This window comes from Panicum virgatum, chromosome 1N, assembly GCF_016808335.1.
Source record: "Panicum virgatum strain AP13 chromosome 1N, P.virgatum_v5, whole genome shotgun sequence".
NCBI lineage: Eukaryota > Viridiplantae > Streptophyta > Magnoliopsida > Poales > Poaceae > Panicum > Panicum virgatum.
In genome coordinates, this window is record NC_053145.1 from 30,283,499 (window position 1) to 30,298,295 (window position 14,797).

The window sequence follows — 14,797 nt, forward strand, 5'->3', positions numbered from 1 at the left end:
CTTAGAGATGCCTAAAGTAGTATCTGGTGCCTCTGCAATACTGTTCGCTGCACCCTTTCTCTTCCTTTTGTTCCTGTCTCCTGGACATTGATTATCGCCGCCACAATAACCAGATTGTTTTTATACCTATTTGCAGAACATACAGGGTATTTGTCCAAGTCTTTGAAAGCATCCCCACGATACAAAATACAATGATTCGGGCATGCATGAATTCTTTCCACACCCATTGTGAACAGGCTGACAAACTTCTTTGCTCGATATGTGTTCGCAGGCATTTTATTTGGCTTCGGAAGCAACCAGGCCAACATACCCAGGAGATCATTGAAACCACTGTCTGACCAGCTGTGCTTAGCCTTTAGAGTCAACAGCTCAAGTACAAAACGAAGAATGGTCCAGTGTTTCGGACATCCTTTAGACCGCTCATATATATTTTCCTCTGCTGATTTCTTCACCGTCTCGAAGTTTTCTAACCCCTTAGCACTACCAACCAACAGCTCTGCTTTAGTGTGACGCAACAACTGGCTCAGAAAATCACCATCATCAAGTTCATCGCTATCATTATCACTGCCAAGATCGATGGGACTCCCGTCGACACCATCAAAATGACCACCACCAACACCTTCATCCTCACAGCCAGCATCATCAAAGGCATCAAATAATATATTAAACTCGGGCTCTTGCATTATTTCATCGATTGAATTCTCTCTCTGAGGTTGTCCTTATTCACCATGTTTATTCCAGATCATGTAGTTGTCTACAAAACCACTAATCAACACATGCGATCTAATTATAGTTGTGTTGCTTAATACTCTCAGATTTTTGCAGGTTCTGCACGGGCAATGTATCATCTATGTCTTCTCAATTCTTGCATGGTTTTCCGCAGCTTGAATGAATTTATCTACTTCTCCACGGAAATATGCATCCGTCCTTCGTGCTTTGTACATCCAAGTTCCATATCTAAACACCAACAATAGAAAAACAATACATGATTCAAACGAATTAAAACAAGCTCTTAAATAATTTGCGAAATATATGCCAAGTAAATCTACACATAAGCGTAAATATTAGAAAAAATCAATTTACTATGTCATCCGATATAATAATAAAACTTTGAACAAGGGTTAATCCTAGGGTTAAAGTCTTGCGTTTTCTGAAAGTATTTTGTTATTCTTTCGGATTTCATATAATTTCAAACAAGAGAAATAATAATTCGTGTGAAAACATAGGATGGAAAAAAATATCTTGCATGTGTATCAATATATGAGGGAAATCATATCATTTTCTCTCTCCTCTATATTTTTGGAAATATGTTCACATCTAAATGAGGCTAAAATTTAAAGATTGGGCCCAAATAATTACCTAATCATGTGCTCCAACTAAAATAGCGTAGATTTATCTAAAAAGTTAAAGCAATTCGTGGCTTAAATGTTAAATCCACCTAATTTAGATCTACATCTAGCTAGAGAAATGAGAGCACAATTTGACCCTTAAAATTAACCCAAATGCTTAGAAAAAACTTAGAATTAGGTGCTACTTACCTCCTAGAGCCTCCTACTTCAAGAAAATCGAGTTTAAAACCTTCCCCCCTATTTATGATGCATGGAAAAATCAGAAAGCACCTCCCCGAGAGAGCACTGTTCTGTCAGGAGGAGTAAGAAGTGATGCACCCAGATATTTATGGCGCTTTTCAGGGGTGGATGCCATTACCGGCCGTTCCTAGAAATAATTTTTTAGGGGCGGCTGATGCCACCAGCCGCCCCTAAAAATGGGGCGCATTTCTAGGGGTGGCTGATGGCACCGGCCGTCCCTGGAAATCGGATCTTTAGGGGCGGATGAAGGCACCACCCGCCCCTGAAAATGAACCCTGTTTTCAGGGGCGGGTGGTGCCGTCACCCGTCCCTGAAGATGTATTTCTAGGGCGGGCGAGATGCTACAGTATCCAGCTCTTGTTGTAGGAGCGGGGTACATTTGCACCCGCCTCTGGAAAAAAACGAGGCGTCTCTAAAAATCATTTCTGTAGTAGTGCGTCATGAGGCGAGGGAGCAAGACCGACCCTACAAAGACCCTTAGCTTAACTAGGATACATGTAGTTCTCCTGACATCACCCGCGGGATGCATGTCAACACCCGGGGTGAGAGACCCCTTTCTTTCGCTATAACCCAACCCCTAAGGCATATAAACGGGGAGCTGGGCTCTTTCTACGACAACTTCAGCTCACGCACGACACACACCTTCAACCGCTTGTAAGCACCCTGTTGTAAGCATCCAGCACTCAAACGCAAGAAATAAAAAGAGAAGCCACCGATATTGAACATAGTAGGGCGATCGCTCGAACCAGTCTAGACCATTATGTTGTGTTAGCGGTCGAGCTACGGAAAATCGCGGCGTATTTTACTAGCTAGTGTACAAAACGCATACACCTCCGTTACAGACAAAAATGTGAAGGCACAAGAGGTTAAATGCTTGAATATTTTTAAAAAATATTTGACTGATTTAGAGACAAATTTATCTCGTGTTCCAAACAAAGAAAAGTATTTGGACAAGTTTTCATCTGCCAGCGGCAGGGTAAGAAGGCAATTGGTTTGGTTCTCTCTATTTGCAAATGTGTTTCTGTACATAATAAATGATTATGTAGCTATTGTTTGAATATCCCATTAGAATTTGCATTAAGTTTGCTTTAGAAAGTGTCCTAACACCATGAAAATTAGACTAGGATTTGGAGCGAGCCGATGATAATTTTGAAGTGGATAAGAACCCGTGGCAACACACGAGTATGATAATTTCTGTTGGTCCTTTAAATTGACAATAGTATGTGAGAAAATGAAGGCACATGCCTTTTGGCCTTAATTGTTAAAACTTCTGCTCCTTCGCAGTGGCGGAGCTCAGTTGGGGCCATACTGGGCTCCGGCCCCCCTTGCCATCCAAAATCTCCATTAAATGAACAGTAAGATTGACACTGTTCATTGATTTAACCTCTTAATTACCAAAGGCCAGCCCTCCCTCATTGGTTGGTCAGGCTCCGCCACTGCTCCTTCGTGAGTGGCCCTATCTTCATAAGATTCAGCAAAGCTTAGTTCTTCATATATTTGGGAGAGAAATAATGGCAGTGGTGGAATGGGAGAGAAATACATAGGAATGGGAGAGAAAATTAAAGGGAAGCTAGAAAAATATATTTGTGGTTCAAGAATTTGACAATTTACTCCAACTTTTAATTGTCCACACAAGCATACACTACCAGCCATGACTATAGTAATAAATTACGCAATGGCAACACACAAAAACGAATAATTTACAAATATGGTTAATATACTTTGCTTGTTCATTTAAATTTCACTGTGTGGTTGCAATACTCGAATCTATCATGACCTTCATTGCAATCTCTCTCCTAATATAGAGTATCAAGCAATCTCTTAAAAATCCATCTTCCATCCTATTTCGTAGCCTTGTCTTATTAAGTTTCATTGCAAAAAATGCACGCTCTATACTAATAATATAAAATAAAAACATACCGTTACTAAATGATGATCATCTGCTTTTTTAACTTCTACAAGTGGATGATAAGATTAGCTACACTTGTCAAACTTTAAAAATTTATATTGTTATATACATCAAGATCATGATGACATAATTGGCATCTTAAGTTAGATCTTTTTTAGTTCTTAAATTTATCTGCCTACATAGGTTGATAAGGGGTACTAACTTTTTTGTTTTTTTGTTGGCCTCTGCCGACCACCCCCACTTTCGCCACTCCTTAAAGGACATCAAATGCCGAGCACATGCACGCTTGGCGCTTCAAAATCAATACCTTCACCATATTTCGATATGTTCATTTTTTGAGTAAAATTCACCGATCCCTAAACTGGTGAATGTGGGTCACTTAGTGGTGTATTTTTGAATTAAAATCTATTAAGTTGTTCACTACATGTTCATATATACACTACTAGAAAACAGACCAAAGATCCAGGCCAAAAGTACAACTTGTTGTTTGAACCAGTACTAATGTGAGACATCAGCACCGGCTGCAATAATAGCCGGTACTCTTGGCCTGCGCCGAGCGCTGGCAAGGCGCGCCACGGCACAAACCGGTGCCAATGCACTAACAAAGTCACCGGTTAAAGCCATGAACCGGTACCAAATGGACGATGCATCAATGGTACCGAGTAGTGGCACGACCCGGTGCTTACGGAGCAGACATTAGCACCAGGTCATGCCATGACCCGGTGCCAGAGCTGTTTCTCTCACCATGACACAGGGTGATAAAACAAACCGGTACCAAATGTTTGAGAATGAGCACCGGTGGAAAAAACCATCCGGTACCGATGTCCTCTCGCGTCTGGATATTTCCAAGTGATGGCCATCCTCTCTCTCTCGCGTCTCTCTACCCTCTCATTTCTCCTTTCTCCTCTCATCCTCTGGAGGAGCGGCGGCCCGGCGTGGCCGCGCAGGAGCGCGGGAGGAGCGGCGGCCCGGCCGTGGGGCGCAGGCGCGTGGGCAGCCGGCCGCCGCCGCCGCCGTGGGGTGTGCGGGACGTCGCCGCCGCAGGAGCTGGCCGTGGGAACCGGCCGCTACAGGAGCTGGCCGTGGGAGCCGCCGTGCCTCGCCCGACCCACCGTCGTCATGCCTCGCCGGGGCCCCTCGATCTAGCGGCGGGGCCCCTAGATCCGGCGGAGCTCAAGGGGCTGCTAGATCCGGCGGAGCTCGAGGGGCCGCCAGAACCGGCAGAGCTCAAGGGGGCGCCGCCGCGCCAGATCCGGTGGAGCTCGAGGAGGCCCTCCATGGCGTGCGGCGGAGCTCGAGAAGGCGATCCATGGTGGTGACCGAGCTCATGCGGCGGAGCTCGAGAAGGCGATCCATGGTGGTGACCGAGCTCATGCGGCGGAGCTCGAGGAGGGAAGAGGAAGAGCGGCACCATGGACGTGACCTCCAGCGGCACGGCGCCGGTGACCCACCAGAGGAACACCAACGTGAGCACGGCGCCGGTGACCCACAAGAGGAGGGAGCCGCGCCGTAGCCTCGCGCGCGCCGGCGGCGGGATCCCTGCCGCGGTCTCCGCCCGACCGCGCGCCGACGGCGGGATCTGCCCGACCGCGCGTGGATCTGCGGCGGTGCGAGCACAGTAGTGGCAGGGTGCCCGCCGGAGATGGACGCCAGGGAGGTGGAGCGGTTGTTGATGACGCTGGGCTCCTTCCCTTGCCGCCGGCCGCCGCGACGCCCGCCTGGATCCGCGCGCCGGCCGCGCCGGCCCAGACCGACCGCCGAACGGGTTTAATTTTTTTGTTTGCCAAAAATGCTTTGGTACCGGTTGGTCTTTCCAACCGGTACCAATGGATGCCTAAGGCACCGGGTGAAAAACCCGGTGTCCTAGGGCGAGGCCATTGGTCTCGGTTTGCGGGTACCGGTTGGAAAACTGGTACCTATGGGCGTTTTCAACCGGTTCTAAAGGCCGATTTTCCAGTAGTGATACATGTCCATACATGCATGTAATGCTGACACAACATGCTAATTGTATATCTTCCGTGTCATTTATCTTCCATTTCTCTCAATCTCTCCGATCCGCGCCCATGTGGACTGCTGGATGGCCCCAGCAAGTGGGACTAGGTAAGATGAAGACTAGATAAGGAAGATGGCATGGCGAAGAAGCCATGGGCAAATACATCAATTCTTATCATAATCCACATTGGCAGTTTCGCGAACGTACAATGACCGTGTCATATTAACATTATGTGCATATATGGATATATATGGATTTGTGGTGAACAATTTAAAATTTTTTATTGACTTAGAAATGCACTTTCAGAGTTGATGGATCTAAGTGATACACCCTTACAAGTTTAAGAATTACTTATGTATTTGATTTTTTTTTCCAAGAATGCACAAAACATGCTTGCACGCTCACCCTATAAATTGAAAAGATGGCAGATTTCAAGATTGATAAAATCACCACAAGTCTTTTTTATTGATGAGCACTTTGCGGATTACGAAAAGAATAATGCTGATTAAATTCTGAAATAAATCTAGAAAAATACAGGCAACCGTGCCGAGTCCGAGGACTATAAAACATATTCATGGATGCGATTTGCTGAGCTCGATAACTCAACTAAAATAACTGCAAAATGAATAGTCAGATACTCAGCTTATTAGTTGATTAGACATTCTCGGTGCTAACTTGCTAACTTTCATGCCACTGTTTTCAATGCTGCCATATGATATATAATTTGACAAAACCTTCAATGAAACGACCTCTACAATAACAATTTTATTATTTGTTGTTTGTTAGGATACATGTAAGACATAAGCTTTTTTTTTGGAAACAGTGTATATATGATTTCATCCCCATAAAACTCATTTTACCACTCTTCATTATTTTTTCTCCACATCATAAAAAATGCTGACATAATATTATATTTAATATTAATGAAATTTCCATTGAGAATGTCCTTAGAACTACACTTAGATGAATATAATTAGTTTAATGAAAAGGTTTTCTAAATGACTTTTCGGTATCTCCCAAGCATATGATCCATATAAAACATTCAAATATTTGCAATTCAAGCAGAATTTAAACCTTGCTTCTGCATATGAAAATTCAACTAAACCTTATTTTAAGCTCAGCGTGTGACCGTGAGATGTCATTGTTGACTCCAAATAAATAAAGAAACCGTCGCCCGTGATGGCATGTCAACGCCTTCACGCCTCCATCCCGCTCAATATTTGGACGCAGCATTGCGCTCCCCGCGGCCCGCAGCCGCCGCGCCGCATTAAACCCTAAACCATGGCCTCCCGCGCCGCCTCGGAGGCCACCCTCCTCGTCATGGTGCTCCTCCTGCCGCTCCGCCTCCTCTCCCACGCCCTCCGCCCGCGCTTTTCCCATCCGTCCGCCGCGGCTCTGCTCACTGCCGCCGCGCTCGTCTCCGCCATCTGCGCGGTGCCCGACGCCGGAGCCCGCGCTGGCATCGCCACCAGCGCCGACGCCGAATCCGACGCCTTGCGTTCGGAAATTGAGGCTCTCAGACTAAAAGTCGCGCAGTTGGGTGAGATTGCCTTCTCCCTAATCTTGTCTCTCCATTGCAGCCTTTGAGCACCCTCGCAACTGTATTGCCAATTCGTATTAGCAGGGGGTTGGAAATTTTGTTGTGTAAGTGCTCGAGCGAACGGATAGCTGTGACCTGATACATTCTTAGTGCAATGTGAGATGACTGGATCTAATCCCCCAGCCTTTTTTAAAACGACTCTTGAAAGAGTAAATTATATGCTTGTTTGACATTGTCACAAGTCGCACAAGTGACTCGCACTTCGAAGGAAGGAATCTATTTGCTGCTAGATGATCAAAACTGATACTTATGCATTTTACTTAGTTAACTGTACCTCGGTATTTATTTAACCCATTTCTCGAACAGAATCTTTGTTGGAGGAAAATACAAACACGTTGAACAGTAAATCTAGTATTTTAGAGGAGGATAACAAACTCATTGAAGCAATGGAACGTGATATCCAGCTTTTAATGGATGGACCTGAGAGTACAAAGGTATGCAGTTAGATCATTAATATTGGTGATGTACTGATGTGTTGCATTGCTTTACAACAGAAGCAAGTTTTTATAATCTCTTAACCTGTTTCACTTTTGGCGAAACAAACAATAATTTGGACTGTACAAGAATTCAATCTGTGTCCAGATATTCTTTTTTAGAAAGCCTTTTACTAATTATAAAATTGGAGAAAATTAGATTTCTGCCACTGTGAATTAGGGTATTGGCATTGGTTTTGTAATATTTAAACCAAAGCCACCATTGTGTAAAATTTGTTATTTAAACTAAAGCCACCATTGTGTAAAATTTGTTCCATTTATGCCACCGCCGTACAATTTTGTGTGGTATGAATTGAACAAGTATTGACACTAAAGTTGTTATGGCAGTGGTATATTTGGACATGTTTCACAGTGGTGGCATATAAATTTACAGAAGCAATGGCAAATATCAGAACTATAATTGAAAAATGGCACAAACATAAATTTTCCCTTTAAATAATCTAAAATGCTGAATACTTGGAGATTTGATTTCTTAGCAACCAGACTTGCTTTCCCAGGAGCCTATGGGTGTTGCATGAGCTAGCAGCAGAAAATAGAGTATAGAAACGCTGCAGGGGAGATTTCTTCTGAAATATACTTTATGGAAGTAAAGGATAGCAAGTTGCATACATATTGAATTTTCTTTGATTCCTGACTCACGATCTCAAGTTCTGTATAGTTTCAAGCAGGGTTTTTAAGGCGTCGCCTAGGCGGCGCCCAGGCGACAAGGCGGTTTCCCATCGCCTTGCTTAAGGCTCGCCTTAGCCCGCCTTAGCCCGCCTAGGCGTCGCCTAGGCGACTGAGCGGCTCCCCATTGCCTCGCCTTGCCTTACCGCTTTAAAAACCCTGGTTTCAAGGGCATATTAATGGGAAACATAAGTGGGAATTTAGGTCCAACTTGTATCAAAATGTATAAAATACCAAAATTTTCTATTCAGTTTCAACCAAATTTATGATCTTCAGTCACTGGATGGGCTAATTCATTCTAAATTTGACAGTCTTATGTTTTTGTTTATGGAATTATTCATGAGATTGTATAATTGTCTGTCTGAAACCTTATTACAATAGATAGATTATGTATCCACATGCTTTTTTGCACATGAAAAACACATGCTTCCTATGTTTGCAGGATTCTAAAATAAAATCATATTCTGCTGGCAACATTAAATCTATGGAAGATGAGGTACCTCCCCATTCTGTCGTAGTGTTGTGTGTGTCATCAGCATTCTTGTTTTAGTTACACATGTATGTATAAGTCATATATAAGGAACTAATCTCGGGTTTTGAGTAGTACTATAAACACATATTTCGTTATCTATTCCATGGATCATGTGCGGAGGGGGTGAAAATCACATGCATGTTTTAAAATATGTAAAAGGCAGTTCTTATTCAAATTCAATTGTCATAGGATTCATGGTATGAATGCTGTATAGGTACAACAACTCCAGCAAGAGGTCAGTAAGATAAACAAAAATTCTGACACCATAGAATCGTTAGCTCGTGATACTGAGAGAAGGGTGGAAACTCTGGGCTCAGAGGTTAAGAAGGTATGTTCTGAGCCTCTTACACATGTCCTTGGATTTGCATTTGTATTTTAAAGCTCATACTTCTTATGCATGTAATCTTGGTTAACTGTTGTTACGAGGAGCATTAAAGATGCTACAATGATATTAGAGCAATTTGGAAAACTAGAAAATTGTCTTCATGAGTTTGATGATAGTGATTGTTTCTGAAAAAGCAGCCAAATTTTGTGGTTTGTTGGTGCTAGGTACAAAATTTATCTGGTACACTTGAAAACAAAAGAAAATACTATATTTTACTCTGAGTTCTGCAATGTACTACTTGAGAACATGCTTATTCCTTCCATATGGCCACTTCTCAAGATTCTTTCCCTCCATGCCATTCCTGCCATCTCTGTCTGTGTGTTCCATTAATCTCGCCTCATTTCCTCCACAAAAATAGATTTCCTTGTGCTTAGTCATGAGTTCCTACATTTGATTCTTGATTGATCCAAGAGTTGTTCCCTAGAATACTAAAAAAATGGCCCTCTACTTATCTCATTCACAGACCCTAGATCAAATTCATGGCAATGTAAAGTACAAACTAATTACTTGAAATTGGCAGCTCAAATAACATCACACCAAATCTATCAATTGACTCAATATACAACTACTGTGCTCTGGACAATCCTGAAAAATAACAGTAGTTTCTCTTGAAACAACTGCTTGACACTAAACAGACATAAAACACTACTGACTGAACTCATTGTTCTTTTGTGCCACTAGACTTCATGAAGACATCATATAAAATAGAATACTATGTTAATTTTGCAACTTCTCAGATAGAGGATATAATTGCGGAGCAATGGATCCAAATTCGACAATTTGAACAAGCATTTGTATTAACTAAGGTAACCCATCATATATATCCTTTACATTATTCAGACGCAGTTCTTCATTGAATTAAATGAACACAGATGATGGCGTCAAAAGTTCATGATAGAAGCAGGCCATCAGAGATGGTTTACAAGTGGCCTGGAAAAGAAACAATTCTTAAGGTACCTTGGCACCTCCAACTGCAAGCTGCATTGCTTTTCTGAATGTTGTACTTGTGTTGCAATATTTAGTTGAAGCTTGGTATAACCTAGTTACAGATAGGGTACTGCATTAAAAGATGCGATCTTTCAACAATTAGAACCATTTTCTTTGAGCTCTGGTGCACAAGATAACAGACACCCCCTTGTCCTTTTCTATTTTTCTGTTCGATTTTGGTGGAACTTTCCTGTACCCCATCTTACTTCTCACCTTCTGTAACTCGAGTAGTTTCTAAAACACAGATCAGCAATTTGAGTTATGTAAGCCCTATTGTAGAAAATTTGGTTGCAGTGCTAGATCTCATCCCTTGATTGACCTATATTGACTAGAGATAGGGTTATTTTGTTGAGTCCATACCACGAAAAGGGCACATATATTTCATCCTGGGTATCAAGCAAAGAATCTCTCTGCTGTCCTCTAACCTGTGTTCTGAGTTCTGGATCCCATTTCCACTGCCCTATGCCATTTTTTCTTGCTTTTGTTTGTCCTGATATGGACCTGACAATCCGTTTGGTACCAAATCGGCATTTCAGTCAAGGTGTTATGAATTGTAGTGAGTTTCGCAGGTCGGTTTTTTATACTTGTAGTGAGTTTATGCAGTTAGGAAAGTGGAAAACTTTGTATTTTTTTACTTTAAATTTAGAAATTTCAAAAATGTAACAAAATTTATATCAGAATGCACTGCATTGAATATAGAAAATTTCCACAAAAAATTAGTATAGTAATGTGGATTGAAGGACATTCGCTAGCTCATGTGTATACTCTGACTATCATTAATCCCTTATCATGTCCTTAAAATCTTATATATGGGCTACAATTTTTTCCTTGTATTTTCTTGATATTTCCATCTGCAGTATGCCGCGGATATCAATCTCAATGATATTTTTCTTAGAGGAGCATCGTACGCAAGGTCCTGTTTTTCTCATACATATAAAGAGTCCAGTAGTTTTCTACAAGAAATAAACAGATACTACCATGAGGTACCTGCTAGTACCCCCAATCTTATGTTATTAGTATTATTCTAAGCATGAAGTGCACCATGAATGTGCTCATCTAATGGTATCAAACAAAGAAACAATGTACCAGAAATTGAAAGCATATTGAAATGACTGAATGGTGACAAAAGAACTACCTGAAGCGCCTGTCTGATGTTCTTTGTTTTGTTTAATTTATCCGGTCACAAATATCATTCTATTATTTCTCTAGCTTTTTCCTAGTAGCCAATGTCTAGTAACAAAACTGTTTCGGCTATTGTTTCTTAAGTGTTTCCTTCTTTCAATAGGCTTATCGATTCCGCAAAGCCATCCGTCGCCAGTACATTCCTGATACTGACAGGCCTGATGTCTTCTTCTTGGGTGGTTCCGTCTCAAGATCAAGCATTGCTATTCCATACAACCAATTCAAGTTTTTTATTTCATCAACACAGAAGTTCCATCATAAGGTGCCTGTGTTTCATCACCTTTTGTTTAAACAAACATAGCCACATAACTATGTTTATGAGTTAACATGATGCACCTCATTTCACTAATTTTGCATGCGCGACTAATTCGTTGATGACTTCCACAGGTCCAAGTTTTTCTCCATGATGCGCTGGAATCCAACAGATACAGCAGAGGTTTAGCGAATGAGCCTGTTACATTTATCATGGTAAGTATTTCTTGATTTCTATGATTGTTGGCATTACCTCTGCACTCTGTCAAACTGAAATCATAAGTTTCCTTGGGCCAAACTACAGGCATACCTTCTTGTTGTTTCACCGATGTGGATCGCTTGGTTCCTTTATTCAACACGATTGGGCTCAAAGAAGTGACAACTGTTCTGAATGACGAGACATGGCAGTTGTGGGTTCTTTTTTTTTTGCGTGAATGGTATAGAAGTGTGGGATGAAAAAATATATTGTATATCTGTATCATTATAGAACTGTTTATTAAACTGTTACATCCAATCGCCATATGGAGTTATGGACCCACCATAGCTCAGTTCAAAAGTGCGGGACGTAGTGGGTAGTTGAACAGCTGGTTGTTTTTCCCTATCCAAAAGGTGCAAACTGGTACATCTCTACATTTTCCATTACCAAAGTGGTAACAATGTCCCTTTGCTCCCCACAACCATGTTTTGAACATTTAGGGCTAGTTTGGCAGCAGGTGTTAATTAACCCAGGGAAGACAGCCCCTCACGGGAATTTCCTTGGACGACGGAATCCACAGGGATGATACCCCTCTGCAGGGGAGATTACCCTGCTGCCGTTTGGAAGCTGCTTAATTCCCTGTCCGTTGGCACTTGCATGTTTTATATTCATTGGTGTATTGCAATAGAGAAGAAGTAGGCATTATGGTTTTACTAGTCCATGTAAGCAATATTTTATCTGGAGATAAACAAATACAAAATACAAAGTGTCAGATGTTATACTAGTCCACGTAAGCTTAATCTATATATTATGAAGATATCATCCAAAATAGCAGAATAGTTACTGTATGGTCCTTGGGGTAACAAGCATATGCTATTCCATATAAGCTTAATCCATCTCGACTAGCACCAACATAGTCACGATGAGACATGTCCAAAATGATTCACACCATGTGAATCCTATATTACAAACTACTTTGACCAAATAATGAATTACAGACCTTGGAGATAATTACTAGCTAGGTAGTAGTTTCTTCCGGGAAAACCAAAGAAAAATCATGTGGATAAATAAAATGGAATAGAGGTTTCTTCAAAACAAATGATGAAACTCCTTTTGACATGCTTCCGTAGGCCTTGCCACTGCATTGTCCTTCTCCAGATGTTCCAAAGGTAATTCTGCAAACTGATAATGCAAGACATCAAAGAAATGGCATTTGATCTGTGGATCAGAAGTTGAAAGGTGTTTGACTACTAAAATGCAGATAATAATTGGTGTTTGTCAATTTCAGGGAAACACAAACACCAATTATGCATCTATTTCTGCAATCAATGACAGTGCATTTTATAGCTGAAAAGAGCGTACCTGTTTCTTCAGTTTTCATATCTCGCACTTCCACTAAGCACTGTGCAGTTAACACAAATTGACACATACTTCAAGTAGGATAAATAGTATAAGAGCAGCTGCCTATATATAATTGGACACACACTTCAAGCAAATTACCTATATATAATTGGATGCGAAACAACATGAAAAGGATTGCTACCCAATGCACAATGGAGAAAACTAGTATGAGGTCGGACACATGTGAATTTGCTTTCCTTTTCATTACAAAGGCCCTCCCAGAAAATTTTCCTGTGAGAATTCAATTCTGCTAAACTCCTCTACCTATTTCCTACATTCCAAATTAAAGCAGACCTACTTTCCTTAAAAAAAATAAAGCAGGCCTCATGAACCAAGACAAGCCCTTGATCTATCCGAAAATTTGCTAAACAATACTGTTTTCCCATGACATGATGAACACTATCAATCTGAGTATATGATCTGTCCCGTCATCACATTTTCATGATAAAAAATGAAGAAAGTTACAACCAGTGTCAGAAAAAATAACTTGAATGCACATGCTTGTACTCCGAATATGAGTTGTCATTAGCAGGTTCCAAATCAACAGTCAATCACCAATTAAGAGAAAAAGAAAGTTAATTCAGTCAACAGACAACTCGGGTTATGCTATTGGACAAGCATTGAATATACGGCACAATAATTGCATTGTACTTCAATTGTCATTGACTAACCATGATTCAATTTGTGGCAATGCATAGACCTACTAGCAAATGCCTATAAAATGCATAGTTAACTACTGGTTATTTTACCGTGACGGATGAGCTCAAATCTTGGGTGGCCGATCCACTTCTTCAGGTTGTCTTTTGAACCAGTGAAGAAATTATCAGCAACAATGACCTGGACACAACAGAACAGGGTTAAGAAAAAATGTATGGTAGGCAGGATCTGTAACAAGGATCCTACTTCAGGTTGTCATAATGGGTTTCAGCCAACGCATGAACCCAGGCCGATCCCACAAACCAACAAGAACCGAAGTGCTATGCGGATCTCAGTTGTTGAACCCAGGCGGAGGAGAGGGAGGAAGCGCTTACCTACGAAATGGCCCCGGAGCTCGACGTCCGGTCCCTCCCAGCCGCCGTAGGGCTCCCCCGGCCGCGAATTTTTGCAAGATCTACAAGAAACGGTGTGAGGAGAGGAGAGGAGAAACCCTAGCAGGGGCAAGGAGATGCAGGGGACGGGAAGGGGAGGAGAAACCTGATGCGGAGGAGGAGGAGGTAGAAACTGGCGGAGGAGAAGCTTGCCGTTGCGAGCTCGTCGGAGGAGATCAGGTGGCGGTGGCGGCGCTCCCCCGCTTGACCTCGCGGGGCAAGAGGAGCGAAGCGACGAGTGGGGGACGGGGAGTTCTCCCCGATGTCTGTAGGCCGGGCGCGATTCCGCGGGGATATTGGGCTCACCCGGGCCGGAAACCCCCACGCAGTGGACTCCCAAAGGCATGAATTCCGCATGGGCTGCTGGCGCGGGGAATCGACGGGGATCCGTGTGGGGAAGTGGGCTTCCAAACTAAGCCTAAATGAAGGGGATTTCCCCTCTATCCTATTGTTGGTGATTGGATTTTGGTAATATGCTACAACAACCATTACTTTAAAAACAAAAGTAGCTATTGGTAATGGA

At 42.3% G+C, this 14,797-nt stretch overlaps 1 protein-coding gene and 1 long non-coding RNA gene across 7 annotated transcripts; one reads left to right on the forward strand and one right to left on the reverse strand.

Annotated features, from left to right (window-relative positions):
• Nucleotides 1–6,683: 6,683 nt before the first annotated feature.
• LOC120655610 lies at nucleotides 6,684–12,263 on the forward strand. 5 transcript variants are annotated; one of them, XM_039933513.1, is made up of 10 exons: nucleotides 6,684–7,031; nucleotides 7,398–7,525; nucleotides 8,694–8,747; nucleotides 8,998–9,111; nucleotides 9,906–9,974; nucleotides 10,041–10,121; nucleotides 11,013–11,138; nucleotides 11,441–11,599; nucleotides 11,725–11,805; nucleotides 11,894–12,263. In XM_039933513.1, exons 1-10 carry the CDS (start codon nucleotides 6,773–6,775, stop codon nucleotides 11,966–11,968), a joined length of 1,146 nt encoding a protein of 381 aa, XP_039789447.1. In that variant the 5' UTR covers nucleotides 6,684–6,772; the 3' UTR covers nucleotides 11,969–12,263. The 5 variants fall into 5 exon arrangements, with proteins under 5 accessions (XP_039789447.1, XP_039789449.1, XP_039789448.1 ...); XM_039933515.1 differs by lacking the exon at nucleotides 11,013–11,138 and having other exon boundaries at nucleotides 6,695–7,031; XM_039933514.1 differs by lacking the exon at nucleotides 9,906–9,974 and having other exon boundaries at nucleotides 6,695–7,031.
• A 376-nt stretch (nucleotides 12,264–12,639) lies between these two features.
• On the reverse strand, nucleotides 12,640–14,596 carry LOC120655611. 2 transcript variants are annotated; one of them, XR_005667617.1, is made up of 4 exons: nucleotides 14,381–14,596; nucleotides 14,218–14,297; nucleotides 13,148–14,023; nucleotides 12,640–12,967 (listed from the first exon to the last, which is right to left on the reverse strand). It is a non-coding gene; the product is annotated as an uncharacterized LOC120655611 (long non-coding RNA). The 2 variants fall into 2 exon arrangements; XR_005667616.1 differs by having other exon boundaries at nucleotides 12,640–14,023; nucleotides 14,381–14,592.
• Nucleotides 14,597–14,797: the final 201 nt, after the last annotated feature.